The following is a 22,768-nucleotide window of genomic DNA, read 5'->3' as shown; positions in this document are numbered from 1 at the left end:
CTTTTTAGTTCTTTTTCTTTTTTCTTTTGTTTTTGTTTGTTCGTTGTATTGTTCATTTTCCCTAACTCTTTACACAGTCTTTCCCCTTTTGCCTCTTAAAATTTTTTAGACTGAATTAGTCTTTCTCTCATCCTAGATATTGTGATAGCATCTTTTGCATTGATATCACAATGTGTCAAAATAGATGGTTTATTTCTTCTATACACTGAGCTCCTTAAGAGCCAAAACAGTTACTGTATTTATGAATCCATAGCACCTTTTATAGTGTGTGCTCAGTAAATGTTTGAATGAAATCCGTAACGTATCAAGTACTTATACTGTTTTTCTTTATAATGTTTTGCACTCGCCTCTTTCCAAGCCCTCAAAGTTCATACCCTATTTCATTAGTCTTATGAAATAGGTAGGGTCTTTCTAGTCTTTAGTATTGATACCAGGCTAATGAAATTCCATAGTTTAGAGTGCCTACATAAAAACCTTTAATATCTTTCCATTATCTAAATAATGAAGTCCCAATTCACCAGTAAGGAATTGAGACCTTCCATGCTATGCTCTCAAAATTTACCATGTTTATTTCAAATTCTACTTACCTACCTACATAACTTTGTTCCATGAATATATAAGGACCTGCCTTTTGCATATGATATATGCTCATAAAGATATATCTTTGTGATCATTTTTTGGTCTCTTGTTTCCTTTCACTACTTCATTTCATCATAGAGGAAAATAATCTTTGGAGAACACTCAGCCATATTCATATAGTAAGTAGTTCCATTTTAGGACAAAACATGAGTGACATAATGAAGTTTAGAACAGGTGGGAAGCCATTCAGCACAATGTCTGGCTGATAATAAAAGTTCAATAAATGTTTAAATTAAATTCTGTTCAAATTTTTAAAGATAAAAAGTTAAATTTGACTATAAAAAATTATTAATTTATTGTTTTATGCCATTGGAAACCTGCCTATTTTTGCTTCAAGGCTGTTCAACTGTTAACATTTGAATTTTACTTGTTATCATTATTGACTTTTACTTGTTATCGTTATTGAATTTTACTTGTTATCTATAGTTTATCACTTTGAAACATAAAGTCGAAACACATTTAAGAATATTACATGCTTTCAAAACTTTCTTTCTATACTCTCTTTATAGGTTATATGTAAAGTGAGATGTGCCACTGAACTTGACAAACACAAGTAAGTTTCACGAGTAGCAGGATCTTTTTTCCACAGTAGAGTTCGCAAGGTCGAAGGGCATGGTGATTGAGGGTGCCATTGCAGTTTTATAAAAAAGCAAATAGAAAGATTAATTCATAGGAAGTGAATTGAGTAACCCACAGTACTCTCCCTTCAGCCATATTAACCTTGTTTTGCCACTGTCCCGCTTCAGATGTCAGATATAATTTCGTAGTATCCACAAACACTAAAGTTAGATTATGTTGTTTGGGGCAAGAATGTATTGTATAGTTCCATAAAATAAATAATGTTTCAGTACTGATTAAACTTAAAAAATTGGAGTGCTAAACTGGGAAGCCAAAAGACTGGGGTTTCAGGCCAATTCTCCCACTAATTTGTCAACTCTGCAACTCATTTAACCTCCCTATGCTTTGGTTTTCTAGACTATTATAATCACCTGGATATATGGATTATTCTAAGATCTGTTTTTGCATTTCAAACTGTATAATTGTTGTTTTTATTATTTAATCTGAGAGAATATTAAGGTCTAAACTTTTTTCTATTTATTTATTTATTTTTATTAAATTTAGTCGGGTGACATTGGCTTCTCAAACTAAAATCTTTGTACTTTGCATGTACACTTAACAAAGATTGTTTGTTACAAATTACACATTACTTTTGATTTACCTTGCGTAAACTATTTCCAAATTCAGACAGCATTTTATGATTCCCACTATTGAAAATGACCCAAGATAGAAGATATTAGGATGCCAAATAAATTTCTGTATCATATTTAATTTGGGGTATAAATGTAGCTGTACTGGGATGAAGATAGGTAGCTGTTGCAGGTACATGATACAGATAGTCACACCTTCTCTGAAGGGTTTTTATGAGGTGGTCTAATTTTTCTTAGGGGGAAGTAGTAAAGCATTTCATTCTTAGAGTTGCTCTGTATGCATAGTAAATATGCAACTTTATAGAAAGATGAGGTATTGATAAGTGCTTAGAAGTCTGCTGTCTCTAATATTCTAATTTAGTCATGTTTGAAAGTAACATTTACTATGAATAATCAGAAGTTCATAAAATTGAACATTGTTTAAAACATGTTTCCCTTACCTCTCAAAATTAATATTAGTGATCAATTTAAATTTAGAAACAGTTTATTAATTTTCCAGGCAAATTATAAAAACGTGGTAATTCTTGGAATGAAAAGATCAATGAAAATATACTTAGTAGTTATAAAAATGAAAAATTCAGGATTACTTGAATTAGCATTAAAATAGTCTTTTATTATTCTTCCTGGTAGAGACAACTGAATTCAAGTCCATATGAGATAATTTTAAATTAATGCTTTAAAGTCTAATGCCATTTTAAGATGCTTTAGATACTAATTTCATAACAGCAAAGATAGCCTAACTCTGAGTGATTATTAAATTTATATTTAATGAAATTATAAACATTTTAAATTGAAGGAATTATTGTACCTAAAGTAACACACTAATAAATTTAATTTCTCATTAGTTTTAAAAACATCTAATAAGCTCATTCTTTTTCTTTCAGGATTCTATTGCATTTGGGCTTTATGTTGGCAAGCCTTCTCTTTTTAGTGGTGAACTTGACTTGTGCAATGCTAGTCTATGGAGATGTCCCAGAAAATCAGTTGAAATGGACTGTGTTTGTTCGAGCATTAATTAATGATAGCCTGTTTATTCTTTGTGCCATCTCTTTAGTTAGTTACATATGCAAAATTACAAAAATGTCATCAGCAAATGTCTACCTCGAATCAAAGGTAAGTATATCTCTTAAATTTTCACTTAAAAAAAAGCTTCAAATCTTCATCATATGAAGCATATTTTAATGGAAAACTTATATTTTTAAAAAGTATTCCCAATGTTGGTACATTTTTGAGCATGAAGGAATGGTCACAAGAAATTAAAAAGTATTCAAAACTTGGCCCTTACTAAACAATGGTTTAAAAAAAAGAAACTTATACTGAACATATGGTATTTTCTGTGACTTACATCCTCTGCATTGGAGGCTAATTAAATGAAATAAACCAGAATTTATTCAATGTATCACAAGTAGTTTAATATATAAAGCCACAGTAATAACTTCATATTTCCTCAGTAAGGGTGGCAGTATTGCCATTAAACAAATTTATCAGATTATGTCTATATACATTTGGGTTAACAATGTTAAGACGTCATACCAGTAAAATGATGTTTATTTGTATAAAGGTTTAGAAAATGTTACTTCACCCTATAATATGAAGTCCCTGTGAAATTTGAAATAGCTAGTTATGTAACTAAATTTATAAAAGGCTTGATTCTCCCTTTCCTTTTACTTTGGATAAGCAAACAGAAGCCAAACAGAACCATGGAAGTTTCTACTGTTGTTGATTGACAGTGTGGTTGAGCCACAAATCACTCATCACAGTGTATGTGTGGCACTGAGTGTGAGGGTATAGATCTGTGGATATTGGGGTGTGGATTTATACATTAAATTTATAAATTAAACACAACAGTTCTCTGAAATATTTTTAGACTTCTATATTGTTGTTATCTTTACAATAGTCCTAGTAAGGAAAGGTATTATAATTAAATGTATGGAAATCAACTTGTCTTTAAATTTAGGTGGAGACTTTAATTTTACTATTTAAACATATCAGTAGAATGTAGAATAAATATAGAAATATATTTAAAATACATAATATATAAATAGGGGAGAAGAAAGGGTGAGAAAGAGAAATGGAAACGTTGGGGGAGGGAGAGAGACAGACTTTCAAACCTATTAATCTTACATGGAAAATTATTTTATTCAATTTCTAAAAAGTTAATTCCTAAAATTTAAATATTTTGGTTAATTCTAGCTTCAGTTTAAGTGTGAAGAATAATACTGTCACTATTATGGTACATAATCTTTTAGTATAGCAAGAACATCTTCACTTAGTGTGATAACATCACCATAGAATTTATACCTCTTGCTTGTCTAGCGATAAAGCATAAATAGATGTGGTAGAATTTAAAGGGCTTCTTTTCTGGATACCTAGCAACTTTCTAAGTTTGGTTTTACTTGCTTTGAAATAGATAATTCTCTGAATATTGAAAAGTTGCCAATCTGAGAAGAAAAGTTCATCTGGAACTCCTCCAGAATTATTTCAAACATCTCCCCCTAACTATCATATGAAAGGTATTCACTTTTTAATGTTTTTTAAGTCTTAAATTTAAAAAGTGCCTAGATTCAGACTCTAGGAACACTACAGAGAGACATGTTCAAATACATACCTATAAAGGTAAATATAACATGCGATACTAGATTATTTAATTATTTTTTACTCTTATGTAGTTCTTGATCTTTCCTAACTTGGTTATAAGCTTCTTTATTCAAAGAATACATCATGCTTTCATATTCTTCTTGTAAAAATCACTAGGCTCATTTTTGTTTTTTGACTTCTATACATATATACTGTAATAGCCATTTATTTTATTCTGTCAACAAATGTCTGTTAAGCCATCTACCTGCTTTACTTTCACACTGACACTGTTTCTTGCTATTCCTAAGAGCATTTCCTTAAGACCCAGACTCTGGTCTTCTCTTTTTCTCTTTTCATTCTTCCTTCCTTCTATATATACATAATAATGAGGTCCTCCATAATTTATCTTAAGCAAATCTGACCTACTTTATTTTTAAGTCACACATAGTATGCTTTACTGGCTCTATATCCTTAGGCTGTTTCATCTTCTAGGAATGCCTTTCCCCCTCCCAATGCTCTTTACATGTTTGTCCTTATCTTACCCAACTTCAAAGGCATAGCTCTAATGTTTCCCCTTTTTAGGAATTTAATTTGGTCCCTTCTCCATCTCCAAAATAAAATTTAGAAATAACTCTTAACTGAATTCTCTTAACATTTTATTTTATTCTCTTAGCACCTAGAACAGTGCTGTGATTTGGTTCTCTTTTTCAAAGTAGCAACTCTAACTTGCTTTTTAAATATGTTACTGCCAATTTGAATAGTTTATTTCTGCTCTTTCATCTTTTGATTTTCTTACATATTTAAAGTTTCTTTGTTCCATGTCTATATTCTTATACAGATACTTAATTTATTGTTTTGTAAACTAATAAAGTTATTTAGAGCAATATGTTTTCTCAAGTGCTGCTTTGGCAGCTTTCCATAATCTTGTAATGTAGCAGCATTCTTATTTAACAAAAACAAAGAGCATTTGCTGTTTGGATTTCAAACATGTCTCAAACATTACATATTTACACATCAGTGTGAATTAGATATTATCTCTCTGTATAGGTCTTCCTTCAACTCTCTTTAGCAGAAAGTCTAAAATTCAAGTATCTTGTTCTATTCAGGCCCTGTAACTTCCATAAAGAATTACCAGTTTTACTCTCTGTTTGATTGTCCATGCATATGAATCTGGCCTACTAAACAATGTAGAATTTCTACACTTTAGATTCTTGTTAGAGAACATAAACTCTCAACTGTTAAATTCAAAAGCTTAAGTGCCAGAAAGATTACCTGAAGACGTACAGTCTGTCCATTTCTCTATCCTACATTTTATCCTCAGCCCAATCCAGATCATTGCAGTTTTGTACTAAGACTATATTGTACCCTGTATAGAATTGTCTTTCCTGATGTACACTTTGACATCATGCTTTGGCCTACATCAAGAAATATGTAAGAAGTATCTTGTAAGAAACATTTATCTTAAAGTCATTATTGTATAATAGTGTTTAGTATATTGTCTACACAATGTTCCCTAGAAAAGATCTTTTTTCTGTGATTCAGTATCAGGTAAAACAGTATTGATTAAATCCTTCTTTCCCCTGGATACTATGTTGTTCAGAGACATTTATGTGGCTCATCTATCATAAGTGACATGATATCCACTTTTGGTTCTGGCTCCACCTCTAGTTTCTTCTCACTTTCTTACCACTAGCACCCCCTCACCACCCTCCACTGTGCACACACACACGCTTATGTTTATTTATTTATTTATTTTTTGTATCTCTGTAACTACTTCAAATTCTCTTTTGCAGTGAGGGTGGTATAATAAAAAAATGGGATTGGATATACTTTGGGATATGTTTGTATCTCTTTTTTCAGGTCTATCGATTTTTAAAATTAGTTTTGGAAGACCTTAGTGAGAGACAGTGTATCATAGTGATTAAGATCTGGAAACCTGGGATCAGAGAGAAAAGGATGTAAATCCCATCTCTCATTCTTACTGGCTGTGTGACATAGTACAAGTAACAGCATCTCTAAACTCCACTCTCCTGATCTATAAAGTGGAAATAATAGTGTTGATCTCATAGATTGTTATGAGGATAAGAGGTAGTACCTGCCTTACAAGGCTGTTATAAGGAGTAAATGCAAATGCATATAAAGTGCTTAGTATAGTACCTAGCACTTGAGAAGTTCTTATAAATGTTAGCTATTATGATCCTAATATGTACTAGGGGATGGTAATGTAGCTTGAGAAAGTTCTTGAATACCTGAAATTCTTGGCAAAATTTATCTGGGGAGAGGTCCTATATATGTGATCACCTTCTCAAAAGGAGCAGTGATCCAAAAAAAAAAAAAGAAGAGGAAGAATCACTGAAGAACAGGATTTCTCTTTTAAATATTTTATTTTAATCTTACTTGATTCTATCTTAATTATGTACTATTCCACCCAGATTTTAATAAGGGTTGACGTCTCTGACAGATTACATTTCTAGTAATGATAATTAGTTTTTCTTACAAATTTTGAAACAAATATTCTTGAAATTATGTAATAGCCTTTTATTTATTTATTTATTTATTTATTTTTATGTAATAGCTTTTTAAATTATATTTTTATTCCTAAATCTACTGTATCATTTATTACAGTCTCAGTTTTATTTGCATGGTCATATCAGACTTAATGCTGTATTTTAACTTTTTGTCTATTGCTAACATTTTAAGTGTCTCATTAACTTTGACAAAATGTTAGTTTGTTTTTTATAAACTTTATAGGGTAAACAAATAGTTTATATTTATTGACATGGTTATTAGTATTGGTCTTTTTCTCCCATTAAGTTTTTTTCATTGCTGTTTGCTTTGCCTTCATCTGTATGATATCTGTGGTATATTTTATGTTATTTACTTTTTATCAATTATGATATAGCTATTAACAGTAAGATGCATATTGATAAAATTATTCGTATTATAATATTCATTTCAGAAAAAATAAAAAAACTTATAAGAATATAGAAGAAGACATATAATTTTTAATAGAGAAAATAATTTAGCACAAAACTATTTAAACCGATGATAGAGATTTAGTCCCTATAACAGCGAATTGGGATTATCTGTATGAAAGTTCACACAAAGGCAGGGTGAAAATTAAGCTTTTAGGTTTATATTTATTATTAGGAAAATGCATAATTTTATATCTAGATAAGAATGTAAAAGGAATCATTGTCTGATACTCAAGATCAGCTGTGTCCCAGCCTCATCAGCCATTTGCAATTTCTCTCCTGACTTCCTAAGAGTTTTAATTACTATGTAAAACTTTCTGATCCATGTTCACTCAACCCTTGATCTATATTAATTAATCTGTTGGGATGGCAGGCAGCATCAGCATCTTGTGGAGACAGTTATATTCAGCTAAACTATATTTCTCATCTTTCATTCAGACGAGCTGATCCTATAAGACTAAAGCAGTGGTTTATTATAACTTAGGCCATAATTAAAGAAACAGACTAAAACACTATTAGTATTTCTCTTTCACCACCTTGAAATATGACTTAACCAGAATTTGGGGAGGATGATGATTGAGAAATAGAGGCTACATCATCCTCTATAATAGGTATGATGGCCACTTTTCCAATATTCAGTTATCATTTCTTTCTTGGATTACTGGGATTTACTTTATCCACCTTAAACTGGTACTTTAGTTTGTTCCTTCGTTACTCCAGTTCTTATACCCCAAATCTTATTCCTTGTTATATGCTGACCAACCACATGTTGGCCCCATTGAAAAATTCCTTACAACCTTGCATTTATACCTTTTATCTATTCCTAAATTCAAGTAGCCTTCTCCTTATACTCTAAATTCTTTTACTAGACCAACTAGCATTTTCAGATTTTTTTTTTTCATTTTCCATGTCCAGAAGGTCAACCTAGTAAAAGCCATATACTCCATAGTGGTGGTGCTATAGGAGCCAGAGATCTAATTGCATTGTGTCTTAGCAGCATGAAATTATTTTTGAAAATGTTTAAGCCTTATAATTATCAAAATATATATTTAAACTCACTAATTGAGACTCATACTTTGTTTTCTTATTTTTGATGCTTTATTTGGCATTTTATTTTCGAAACGGAAATAGCATTTGTGACATGGTTTCAAAAAATATTTGCAAAGTTCTACTTCTGATAATGGCTGGGTAATTTCTATTGGACAAAACTTCCACAAAGCAATGATAAATTCTGGACAAAATATAAAAAGCAGTGAAGGCACTGGAAAGCAACCACTTAGAAGGAGGAGATGACACTGAGTGAGTTTCCTGTTTTTTACAGCTTCTAGCCTGAGGGAAGGTCACATTAATGGGGCAGTCAAAACCTGAAGAGAAACCTGCTGTTTTTTTTTTGCTTGAAGAATTCAGAAGACAAAATTCAAGTAACTACCACAGGTGGAAAATGAGTGGGAAATTTCAGGAAGAAGACAGCCAAATAGAGGAAACCCCAAATTCTGATTATAAAACTGCCAAAATTTTATCTGATACTTAAACTACACATGTGCAGGACAGATTCCAAGCAGCACAATTAAGGAAAAAGGAATTGAACTGAGGTTTAACCTGCTATCCATCCATGAGAGACAGTTTGAGATTTGAGTCTAACCAAGTTAATTTTTTGCTTAAAAAAAAAGAAAGAAAAAGAAAAATCAATACTTTTCAAGGAATATAACTGAAACCAGATTTTCTAAAACGTGTCACTAACATTGTCCATAACACAATCCAAGGTTAGTAGATATATGAAGAAACAGGAAAACTATAACTCATATTAAGGAACAAAAAGCAAAACTCAAAAGCAATCATTGGAGGCAATCCTCCACAAATGACCTAAATATTAAATTTATCAAAGATTTTATGGTATGCTCAAGGGTGTAAAGGAAAGTATACGTGGATGAATAACTAAATGGGAAACCTCAAGAGAAATAGACACTATAAAAAAAAGAAATTTTAGAATTAAAAGATACAGTATTTAAAATTTAAAAGCCACTAATTGGACTTAACTGCAGATTGGAGATGAAAGAAGAGTCAATGAACTTAAATCAATAGAAATCATCCAATCTGAAGAACAGAGAAGGGTAGGGGGAAAAGATCATCATATAATGAACAGAGTTTCAGGATCTAATTATGGGTCATTGTAATACCCAAAGAAAAGGAGGGAGAAAATGAGGTGGGAAAATGAAGAAATTATCTAAATTTTCCAATTTTGATGAAAGACAGAAATTTACAGTTTGATGAAGCTCAGCAACCCCAATAAGATAAATATAAAGAAAATCTCACCCAGGTTCATTATAGTCCAAGTGCTTAAATACAAAAATAAAAGAAAATCTTGAGATCAGAGAAAAATGATCCATACATAAAGGAACATTGATTCAAATGATTGATTGCTCACTTCTCATCAAAAATAATGGAAGCCAGAAGACATGGAAACAGTATCTTTAAAATGCTGAAAGACAAATCTTGTCAACTCTGAAAGCTATATCCAGTGAAAACATTCTAAAAGAATGATGAAGAAATAAAAATATCGTTTGATAAAAGGAAACTAAGAGGGTTAGTTGCCAGCAGATCTGCCCTACAAGAAATGCTAAGAAAATTCTACAGCTGAAGAAAATAAAATCAGCTTGAATTTCAGCTCTTCAGAAAGGAATGAAGAACAAGAAATAGTAAATATGTGGGTAAATATAATTTCTTAATTTTTAAAAAATAAATATAATCGTGCAAAACAAAAATTATAATGTGAGGAATACATATGTAGATATAATATAATATATAATTCTCTATATAATGTATATAACAACTATAGCAGCTATAGCATAAAAGATGGGGATAAATGGACCTATATGGCTATAAAGTTCTTATATTTTATGTCTCATATTTTATGACTACAAAAAGTTAAGGGTAGTTTCTAGAGCAGTGGTTCTCAAACTTTTTGGTCTCAAGACCCCATTTTATGCCTAAGAATTACCCTAAAGATCTTTTGTTTATGTAGATTAAATCTACCTCTCTCTATATATACATTAGAAATAAAAATTGAGAAATTCTAGTCATTTATTAATTTAAAATAATAAGAAATCCATTATATGCTAACATGAATAACATGTTTTTATGAAAAATAATTATATTTTCTAAAGCAAAAATAGTGAGAAGATGGACAGTGTTTTATATTTTGCAAATATCTTTAATGTCTGACATTAGAAGACGGCTGGATTTTCATGTCTGCTTCTGCGTTCAATCTGCTGTGTGATATGTTGTTTAGGTTGAAGTATATGAAGAAAATATATCCTTACACATACATGTAGTTGGAAAATGGAGGAGAATTTTAATAGCCTTTTCAGATAATTGTGGATATTCTTCTTTAATACTACACCAAAACTCCGAATGGAGGTTTCTTAAAGGTTAGTTGCCATGTAGAATCTGAAAACAATGTTAGTGAAAGTTTTGTACTCTTCATTGGTCTATCTTGCACTTTAAATGATTCTGTAACATCATGCATTGATCATTGGAAAAGAGTGGTCACAGATCTTCAAAATGTTGATACATTTCATTGACAATATCCAAAATTACATTTGTTAATATCACCACCAATCTCATTAGAAAAGTGTTTAAGTTTTGGGAAGCTGTCAGTCTTACAGTCGATACACATGCTTACAAGTTTTCAAAAATTCTAATTTTCACTTGAAAGTTCATATTTCATCTTTGGCAATAAATATTGTCAGATGTTTTCTTTGAAGTGATAGGTTCATTTCATTTATTTTTGAAAAAATATATGCCAAATATGTAACCAAGTCTGAATAACCATTCTCTGCCATAGTTATCTATTAAGTGTAAAAAATGGCATTCCATGAAAAAAGTGGCTAGTTCAGCTTGCAAGTCAATCACATAAATGCTTTTCTTCAAGAAAACCACTGCACTTCAGTATGCAGCAGAATTGCTTTAAGTGCATGCCTCATCTCATCACACAGAGTATTAAATAAACATCTACTCCAGGGTCGATATTTAATGTTTTCATTGCTTCATCAAGGATATTCTTAAGTGAAACTGACTTTCTTTTTTAACTGGGAGTGCACAGTAGTAAAGAATATAATACAGTTTGGTGACACTGCCTTGATTTGTGCTAAGGCCCAGAAGTTTTACCCACTATTGTTTTTGTACCATTAATGAAAAATATCAACACAGTTGGCCCAGGATAAGTGATCAGAAGAGTTTTTAATATTTTGAATATTTTAGTACCACTTGTATTTCTACTCAGGCATTGACATAAAAGAATATCATCTTGAATGATTAATTGGTACTGACACGATATGAATACAAACAAAATTAGTTCCACTATATCAGTTTCTTTTATTTATAAGGCAAGTATATAATTTTGTAGACAAGATATAAAATCACTATGTTTTCAGTTAATTTTTAAATCAGTAAATTTCTGTATTATTGGAAATTAGCATTGCCATAATTTTTTTTATGGACTTTCCACTCAGTAGGCATTTAGCAATGTCAAGTATATAAGTCTTTACTGGTCTCTCAGCTATTATGTGTACATTTTCTAGGATTAACCCAGCAAGTTTTCTGCTTTACCAACCAATGCAGTATAATACTTAGTATGTGAAATGCTTAGTGGCTTTTTCATTTCCACTTTGGAAAATTATGAAAACAGTTTTTGGTATTTAAAGTTCTCACCACACCTGCATTTAAAATTTCAATTTATTTTGCTTTAAATTCTGAAAAATGATACTTGGACCATAATGCTTTTCAAAAATGTTCTCTTGCAGAACACAATAAGGTAAATTATTAACATCTATAAAGCCTATTGAAAGATAGTTTTCATTACATTTCATTTGATAAAACAAGAAATTAGTTTCATACAGTTCCATTAAGGTAGATTCTTTTCTTTGTTGAGTCAGAGAATTCTAACACTTTCATCTTTCTTAAGGTCTTAGAGGTAAACAGGGAAGCTGTGTGTTGAGAAAGATATTTTTTTTATTGTAAAATATACATAAAATAAAATTTACAATTTTAATTATTTTTAAATGGACAGTTGAATATTCACACTGTTTTGCAGCCATTACAACTGTCCATCTCCAGAACATTTTAATTATCCCATACTAAAACTCTGTACCCTAAATAATAATTCCTATTTCTAAGCAATAATCCATTCTTAAATGTTAAAAAATTATATTTTTATTTCAGAATAAAATATGATTAATTTATGAGTATCGAATGAAAAATTTTTTAAGTTTTTGGAGAAAATTCTTTAATATTGTAAAACAAATCTATAAGGTGTACCTATTCTTAATGTGTCTCCATGTGGGTTCAGGGAAAATTTTAAGTTTTTAAAATAACTCCTTATTGGATGATAAAGAGATTTCAGCAAGTATAGCACATATAACCAAAGAAAAAGCAAGAATCCAGTAAAAGTACAGAAAACTTGCTGGGTTAATCCTAGAAAATGTACATATTTATACCCTAATTCTATTATATCAGGTATTTAGAAAACATAAGAATGTATATGCACACAGAATATGGATGGACATCATTGTATATCATGTAGCCTCTAGAAATCTCTGCTGTACTTTCAAAAGAGAATGAGAGTATAATAGACAAATAACACTTTAGTACTTTTTAAAATCATATTGATTTTGACCTTTAAGGTTGCCGGACCACATTTTAAGAACTACTGTCCTATAGCAACCACTTAAGGCAGAAAACAAAACAAAATTTAAAAGTATGGTTAAAAATCCAATAGATTAAAATGGAATTCTAAAAAAATAGTCAATTAACACAAAAGAATCCAGGAAATGATGTACAGAGGAACAACAAACAAACAACAAAACATAGGAGAGGCAAACACAAAAGAAATAGTAAAATAAAAGATCAAAATTTAAAGATATCACTAATTCTATTAAATGTTAATGGTCTAAACACACCCATTAAAAAGTAGGGACTGTCAAAATGGATTTCTACAGAAACAAGACCAATCTATATGCTAACTTCTAGAATGCATAAATAGAAAGACAAATATAAGTTGAAGATAAATAGGTGGAAGCTAATATACTATACATTCAGTAAGAATAAGAAAGAACTTTAATGTCAGCTAAAATAGACTTCAAGACGAAAAGTATTACCAGATATGAAAAGGTATCTTTCATCAGGAAGCAAAAGATATTACCAAATATAAAGAGATAAATTTCATCTGGAAGACATAAATCATAAATGTGTTCATGATGCCAAAATAGTAAGAGATATAGAGGAAAAAAGGACTTACCAAATAGAAATAAAAGAAAAAAATTTCCCACATATAGTTGGAGATTTTAATGCCCCATCCTCAGCAATTGATAAACCAAACTATGGTTTATTGACCATAAGACAAGTATCAATACATCCAAAAGATTGGAATCAGAGAGTGATCTCTGGCCATGGTGCAATTAAGTGTCAATAACAATATGATACCTAAAAAATCCAAACATTTGGAAATTATGCAACATAATTCCAAATAACCCATGGGCAAAAGAAGAAATCACAAGGGAAATTAGAAAATATTTCAACTGAAGGATAATGAAATACAATATACCAAAATTTATGGGATGCAGCAAAAATAGTGCTTGAAAAGTATAGCTTTAGAAAAGAAGATATAAAATCAGTGACCTAAGATTCCACTTTTTAAAAAATAAGCCCAAATAAATAAAAGGACTGAAATAATAAAGATAAAAAATAGAAATAAAAGAAACAGAAAGTAAAGAGAAATTAAAGCCAAAAGTTAATTCTTTGACTATATCAACAAATTTGATGTGCAGAAAAAGTCAGAGTGAAAATACAAACTGCCAATTCAATGAATGAAAGAGGAATTATCACCATATATCTTATAGACATTAAAAGAAAAATGAGACAATATTATAAACAACTCTGTGAGTAAATTTGACAACTTAGACAAAATGGACAAATTTTCTTAGAAATATAACAATAAAATTGATAAAAGATGAAATACAAAAGCCGAATAGTCCTTATTTTAAAAAACTGAATTTGTTATCAGAAATTTCCCTCAAAGAAAACTCCAGGTTTCGTTGGTTAAGTCTATCAAATAGTTAAAGAAGAAATAATATTATACAAACTCTTTTGAAAATAGAGGAGGAAGATTTCCTAATGTGTTTTATGAAAATAGCGTTACACAGATACCAAAACTTGATAAAGATTACAAAACAAATAAAAGTACAAACTAATATCCCTTATACCTACAGACACAAAATCCAAGCAACATGTAAAAAAAAAAAAAAAAAAAATACATCATGACCAAGGAGATTTATCTCAAGAATGCAATATTGGTTTAACATTTGAAAAATCAATCTAATTCATTATATTAGGAGAATTAAGGAGAAAAAACAAATAATCATATGAATAGATGTAGAATAAACATAAGACAAAACTCAGTACCCTTCATGATTAAAAAACAACAAAACTCTCAGCTATTAGGGAATATAAGGAATATTCTTCAATCTGATAAAAGACATCTAATAAAAAAAAAACCTACAATCAGTATCATAGTCATAGAATTAAATGTTTGACCCCTAAAACTGAGAACAAAGCAAGGCTGTCCAGTCTCACCATTTCTATTCAATATTCCAGTAAAACAAGAAAAAGAAACAAAAGGTATAAAATTAGAAATTAAGAAGTAAAACTGTCTCTAACTGTAGATAATATGATTGTTTACGTAGAATATCTTAAGGCCTCTACTAAACTACCAGAACTAATAAGAGAATTAAGCAAGTTCTCAGGATACAAGGTCAAAATTCAAAATTTCATTGTATTTTTGTATATACAAGGAACAATCAGAGAATGAGATTTTAAAAAAAAACTCCATTTACAACAGCATCAAAAACCAAAATACTTAGAAACAAATTTTCCAAAACATAAGCAATACCTGTATCCTGAAAACTACAAAATATTGCTAAGAGAAATTAAAGAAAACTCAAATCAATGAAGACCGTTGTTCATGGATTGGAAGATGCAGTATTAAGGTAGCAATTCTCCCTAAAATGATCTATAGATTCAATGCAATCCTAATCATAATTCTACAATGAGGTTTTTAAAAATAGAAATTAACAAGCTGATTCTAAATTTTGTAAGGAAATGCAAAGGACCTAAATACTTAAAAAGTATTGCTTTCCAATATAACTTTCAGCTATGATAAAAATATTCTGTATCTACACTTTAATATGGTAGCTAACCATATGTAACTATTGAGCACTTGAAACTTGGCTATTGTGACAGAGGAATTGATCTTTTAGTTTAATTTAAATTTACTCAACATGTGGCTAATGGCTATTGTACTGAACAGTGCAGGAAGTAACCCTGGAAAAAGGAGACTTACACTACAGGACTCTGAAACTTAATACAAAGCTTAGTACAAATAAAGAAAGTGTGCTACTAGCATAAAATAGACAAATAGATCAGTGGATCAGAACAGAGAGCCTAGAAATCAATCCACACTGATAAGGTCTTTTGATATTTGACAAAGATGTTAAAGCAATCCAAAATGGAAATCTTTTTAACTAGTGCTGGAACAAATGGCTATCCATATGAAATAAAATAAACCTTAAACTGCATCTCATACTATACTTAACAACAACAACAACAAAATTCAAAATAGATCACAGACCTAAATATAAATGAAAAATCTAAAGCTTCTAAAAGTAAACATGGTAGAATATCTTTATAACGGGTATAGGCAAAGATTTCTTAAGTCATAGAAAGTAATCACAAAAAAAAATTGATTTAATTAGATTTAATTAAAATTTAAAATTTCTCACAAAAGACAAGAATAAGAAAATGCAAGGGCAAGCCACAGACTTCAAGAAAAATTTGTTATAAAAACATCTGATGAGGGACTTGTTTCCAGTGTATACAGAGATCTCGATACATAAAAATACAGCTCAATAATAAGAAAAATAACTCAATTTAGAAGTGGTCAAAGATATGAATAGACTTCACAAAGAAGATATACAAATGGCCAATAAGCACAATATCATTAGTCTTTGGGGAAATGCGAATTAAGACTAAAATGAGATACTACTACATACGCACCAGCATGGCTAAAATTAAAATAACAACCTCAAAAGTTGTGTGATATCTGGAGCAGCTGGAACTCTACCACTCTGTTGGAAGTGTTAAATTGTACATCTATTTTGGGAAAAGATCTGGGAGTTTCTTGTACAGCTGAACTTATACCTACCATGTGACCCAGCAATTCCACTCTTAGATATTTACCAAAAAAATAAGTGAAAGTATATGTCCACAAAAAGATTTGTATGAGAATGTTCATAGAAATTATCCAACAGAAAAATGGATAAACTGTCATATAAACAAGCTCACATAATTATACAGTGGAATTAGTGTGATTAACTGTCCTGATTTGACTGGGACTAAGAAGTTTTCTAGGATGTGGGACTTTCAGTGCTAGAACTAGCAAACTCTTGAGCAAAACAGGGTCTGGTCACCCTAATTATCCACTTCAGCAATACAAAGATCTAACTACTGATACGTCCAACAACATGGATGAATTTCAAAACATACTGAATGAATGAAGCTTACAAAAGAGTTCATATTCTATGATTTCATTGATATGAGGGCTAGAGTAGACAGAGCTAATTTGGTAAAAATAAAAGCAGAAGAGTATTTTTTTTTCTGTGGATTTGGGGGAAGGGGTGTGAGGGAAATTTCTGGAGTAATAATAATGTCCTCTATTTCGGTAGAGATTTGGGTTACACAAGTGTACACATTTGTCAGAACTCAATGAATTAGGTAAGCTGAGGTCTCTGACTAGCTGCATTCTAAAAATACCTGTAAACAAATATTGAACTCTGGTTAACGATGTGCATAATGAAGTGTTAATGATATGCATACTGGAGTGAGATGTAACTCTTCTTTACTTGTCAAGTGTGAAATTTCTAAAAAAGTGGTATGTAGATGTCAAGAGATGGAGGAAGAGAGAATCATTCCTTGAGAATTGCTCCTGAGTAGAATTGTTTGTCTTAACCATTCATTTTGGGAAGGTTTTCTTTAACTTTTTGACAACACTTTACATGTTGCTATATCTTTATTCTTTGTTTTGTAATCCTGTGTTTTGCAGGAAGAATCTTACTTTGTTTTCTAAATCAATGGGCTTATTTCTTTGTTATATGTATGTAATTTGCCTGCAATTTTGCTTTATTTTGTTTTATTAATTGCTTTGGTATTACTAATTCTTTGCTCTTTGCTCATAACCTTCTAAAAATTTTTTAATAGTATTTACAAGTATAAGCAGTCTCTCAATGTTATAAGATATATTTTTAGCACTCATTTTATTTCTTAAAGAGTGATTGTAAGCTTACTCATGGTTAAAGGATGGTAATGCTTAGAGCATTCTAACTTTTCTTGTTACCTAACTTTTCTTTAATATAGTACTTTTAAAATTGGATCTGAATTTGTTTTAGATTAACTTTTTTATTAACATTTTTGGGGGGATTCACAAAAATAAAAATGCACATTGTAGAAAATTTTAGCCTTGATTTTTAAAAATTTTAGTTACTGGGGTTTTATTTATTTTCACATATACTTTTTGATATGGTTTATTCAGAGAAAGTACTCTGTTACTACCTCAACATTTCTAAAGATATCTTTCATCTTTTAGTTTTCTTTCTTCTTATATACCTCGAAAATGTGGTGTTCTTATAAAGAAGCCATTTATAATAGTGGGTCTTAATCCTACCAAACTCAGTGCACCCTTCTAGTAACAAACATTTTTAATAACCTGTTTCTATCCCGAAATTAATGGATCATTTAGTCTATCTACACACATAACTTCAAAAAGTCAGTGTAATTACCTTATTGCACTGCAATAGAAAGAGGAAATAAAAGGAAAGTAATAAATATTTCAACACGTAAAATTTGGGACATGATGCAGTAGTCAGATGGTTGTATCTATATATAAAAACTGAATGGGACAGCTACAAATGCAGACTGTTACAGGTGTGTTGCATTGGTGCCTTACGTACCACAAGCAGTGTTGCTGTCAGTTTCATGATTTTCTGAAATATTTGACTATTCTTGACAAAGTTCTGAACAAAACAAAGGACAAATTTCCTTCAATTTCCCTGTTATATGTGTTTCTGGAAATGCTGGCATCTGTTAAAACTATGCAAACATAAACTTTGTTTCTATGTACAACAGAATTAGGTTTTGGCTGATATCATTATAAACAGGTTTTTTTTTCATCTTCATGAATATCCAGGAGGACATTGGAAAGTTATAAAGGTCAGAGAAGAATTCTCTTATTTGGAGAACTCTCCTGCTAATTGCAGGTCATCTAGCATCGCTAGACCTTGTTTGCTAAAATGCCATCATTACACCTTAATCATTGTGACAACCAAAACATAAAATTACAAAATACCATACTGAGTGTTTTTTGCAATGGATCTCTTTGGCAATTGTGTCTCTTCTCAGAATAATGTTTTTATTGCTTAAGATAAATAGGATTACAAAAGAAACTAATTGTTTTGAAATACAGACCCTAAGTTAAGATCCCTGCAAAAGTTGATACTCACCCCTCTCTAATATACACACTAAGTTATAAGGATTTTCTATATTTAGGAAACAGTGAAAAGCCTTAGTATTAAAATTTTATGGATTCGAAAGTGCATTTGATGGCTATATCACTTCGTAATTAATGTAATGGTATCAGTAGGGGATTAATATAATACCTTTAATAGAATCTAATAGAGTGAAGCAAATAACATAAGAGCTGTATTTCTATTCTAATTTTTTGTCTTATTGGAAATTAAGAGTATTAAATGGACTAATGCTTCTATTCCCCACTCGTTTCTCATTATGACTAAACTACTTCTCTGATTAATATCAATTATAGCTTAGACCTTATGCCAACTTGTTTATTCATATGTTAAGGGAGTAAGGTAACTGTAGCAGAACAAATCTTCCAGCTGCCTTTGGGCAAGTTGACAAAGAATTTATTTGTATTAATAGGATAGTTTAAACGCAAGTGGTTTTAAGAATAGAAATTATAAAACAAAATATTAAAGAGTTTATTTCAATAGGTGCTCATTCAATGTTTTCTAGGAGTGCATTGCAAAAGTGACTATATTGTATGTGGATGAACAGCTTATCATGACAAATGTGCAGAGTATCATGATGATGATTTTTATTTCTTTTAGGGTATGTCTCTGTGCCAGACTGTCGTTGTAGGCTCTGTAGTCATTCTTCTTTATTCTTCAAGAGCATGTTATAATTTGGTGGTGATCACCATATCTCAGGATACATTAGAAAGTCCATTTAATTATGGCTGGGATAATCTTTCAGCTAAGGTAAGTACCTGCCATGTATTGCCACTCTAATAATATGATAATGAAGTTAGCCTTCACTAGGAGAACTTTTTAAGTGTTTGACTTATAAACACTTTTATGGAATTTCTAGCTACTATCAAAAACCATACTTAAAATTCTATGTTTAAATATCCTCATTTACATGTGGTACTTGAAATCATTTTCAGAACACTTCTCCTAAAGTAGTATTTTCTATTCTTTTTGTAAATAATACTAATAGTGCCAAAAATCTATTGGTCATAAACCTATTTTACCAAATTTTTAAAGGATAGTGTTTAGATATCCCTAGATAAATTGATCGCCTGTCATTAGCTAGTGAATATAGGCATGTCTTTAATTTGTTAGGATGAAATTAATTCTTTTACCCAAGAACTACACTTAACCCAAATATTTGGTTCAATTTCAGATGTTTTTAAATAGTGACTTTTATGAAAATTGGCATTATCAGTCTTGATAATGGGAGAGCATTCTTTGGGTGTCCAGGTGTTTGCTATAGTAATTCTCAGTACTCTAGCTATGCATATTTAACCTCCCAACATGCTCTATTCCCTTCTATAAGTGCAGTTTGACATACTATATGTCATATCTTTATTTATATTAATTTAACTTTGTACTGAATTTAAGGAATCCTGGGATCATCTTTTATCAGAATTTCAGTTACCTTTCTATGGAGAAGGAATTTTCACATGTGGTTCCATGTGGCAGATTCTCTTCATTCTTTCTCCCACTTCTGTCTTCCAACATCTAGTAGAATAGAAACAACATCAATATGGAGTTTAGGCCCCAAAGCATATTTTAAGTAACAAAAGACCTGAGTGACTTAGATGTTATATTCTCTACAGCTGTAACTCAGAGTAAGTGCTATTTGTCTATAGAGCAGCTGGAACTAGTAGTCTATTTTATAACCCTGTTTTGACTATGGGACTAAAAATGAGATCTCTCTATATTATCCATATATTAAAAATATTTTCATAAATCGATCCATTCAAAAAAGTTAATACCTTTTTATTCTACTTAACATCAATGCATTTCTTAGAGGATAAATATCATTATATAAAAAAAACACAAAATATGGGAAATTAATTTAGAGTTTTTTGTGTTTGTACTTGATATGTTTTAGCTTACCCTACCTGAAGCAAGATGATTGCTTATACATAAAACAGATTTCAAAATTGCTTTGCCATACTCTATTTACAGGCTCATGTAGAAGACATAAGTGGAGAAGAGTATATAGTATTTGGAATGGTCCTCTTTCTGTGGGAACACGTGCCAGCATGGTCGGTGGTACTGTTTTTCCGGGCACAGAGATTAAACCAGAATTTGGTATGATATCATAATATTCCCTAATGACTCTTCTTATTTTTAAAAAGAATGGAACATTTATACTGATTTACTATTTGGGGCAAAGTGTAACACTAAAAAGCATTATGGATCTCAGCCTCCTTTCTTTGTCGAAAAGTATATTTTAATGAGCTATCTAATACTTTGTTCACAGGCACCTGCTGGCATGATAAATAGTCACAGTTATAGTTCCAGAGCTTACTTTTTCGACAATCCAAGACGATATGATAGTGATGATGACCTGCCAAGACTGGGAAATTCAAGAGAAGGAAGGTAGATGTACTAAATTAGCACTGAAATAGATTAAAAAGAACCCATGGTGGGACCTGTACCTTTAAGAACTATCATCAGACTCTAAGCTCATATGCAACCTTTATTTGAGAAATGCCTTGGAGGTAAAATGGCACCATTTCATTTCAGGATCCCTTATTGGTCAAAGCTGGTGGGGGTTGGTTGATGACATTAGTTGTGTATCAGGGCAAAGTAGAAGCCTTAATACACACCTGTGTGATGCTTTCAGCTTGATATAGTATTTTCTGTAATCCTTATTTCATCTGGACAAGTTACTTAACCTCAGCTTATTTAGCCTGCTTTTCATCTGTAAAAGTAGGAGTGGTAATAGAACCTATTGGGCTACTGTGAAGATTAAATGGGTGTGTGTGTATGTATATATAATTCTATGTGTGTGCCTATAGACAAATGACTTAGAATATAGCCTAGTGTATAATAAACACTATTATTATTATCTGATAATTAAGTCCTAGTTCTGAGTGGCATTTAGTCATTTTTTTATAATATATGATATAGAATCAAGGATATTAGATAAAAGTCATTAAAGTTTGTAGAAAGTTATTATGTTAATTTAGCAAAGAACATATTTCAGTATATTTGACACTAACTTTTATAAAATTCATTGAAAACTAAAAATGTCAATGTGTCTTTTTATGTCCTGATCATAGTCCTATGGCTTTTCTTGTTGTTGCAGTTTATCAAATTCACAAGGTTTGGGCTGGTATGGCACCATGACGGGGTGTGGCAGCAACAGTTATACAGTCTCTCCCCACCTGAACGGACCTCTCACAGATACTGCTCCTTTGCTCTTTACTTGTAGTAATTTAGATTTGAACAATCACCATAGCTTATATGTAACACCACAAAACTGACAGCATTGCCAAGTGGTGATTCTTCAGTTGTTTTTCATGAATGTGTATATTCAATGCGTTTAAATTCCATCTACATAAACATTCCATTATCTGTTGCAACTGAAAACAACGCCTGGAAATGTGGCTGTGTTCAGCAGAGGATATGGCTATTACTTTTGACCTCTTCACAGTAAAGTGAAGTAAAATGGAAAGTTTGGAGTGTGAGAAAAGAGAGATTAGACCTTACGGCACTTGATGGCCTCCAGACATCTTGACTTTGGAATATCAAATGCATATTTGCCTATTTGCACTTTTATCTTTGTTCTTAAAGAGTACACTGTAGTCCCCAAAGTCATACTTCAGTGTTCACACTGGGATGTTGTTGTACACCAAATTAGGAGGTAATTTTTCTATTAAAATCAAAGCCTGAATATTCAGTGGTGTACTCTATGTGGAATTCTTACCCAATAAAAATTTTACAGAGTGAA

At 30.9% G+C, this 22,768-nt stretch overlaps 1 protein-coding gene across 1 annotated transcript in view; it reads left to right on the top strand.

The window, feature by feature from the left end:
* GPR137C (G protein-coupled receptor 137C) overlaps positions 1 to 22,768 on the top strand; it is a 47,497-nt gene extending 24,729 nt beyond the window's left edge. Inside the window, exons 2-7 of the mRNA XM_039865112.1 lie at positions 1,149 to 1,192; positions 2,732 to 2,960; positions 19,630 to 19,779; positions 20,995 to 21,120; positions 21,293 to 21,411; positions 22,124 to 22,768. Coding sequence (XP_039721046.1) covers positions 1,149 to 1,192; positions 2,732 to 2,960; positions 19,630 to 19,779; positions 20,995 to 21,120; positions 21,293 to 21,411; positions 22,124 to 22,301 — 846 coding nt within the window. The 3' untranslated portion in view covers positions 22,302 to 22,768. The remainder of the gene's footprint in view (positions 1 to 1,148; positions 1,193 to 2,731; positions 2,961 to 19,629; positions 19,780 to 20,994; positions 21,121 to 21,292; positions 21,412 to 22,123) is intronic.

The sequence above is a fragment of the Pteropus medius genome, unplaced genomic scaffold (genome assembly GCF_902729225.1).
Source record: "Pteropus medius unplaced genomic scaffold, Ma_sr-lr_union100, whole genome shotgun sequence".
Taxonomy (NCBI): Eukaryota; Metazoa; Chordata; class Mammalia; order Chiroptera; family Pteropodidae; genus Pteropus; species Pteropus medius.
The sequence above is the reverse complement of the archived record's forward strand: the minus strand, read 5'-3'. Positions and strand labels throughout refer to the sequence as shown.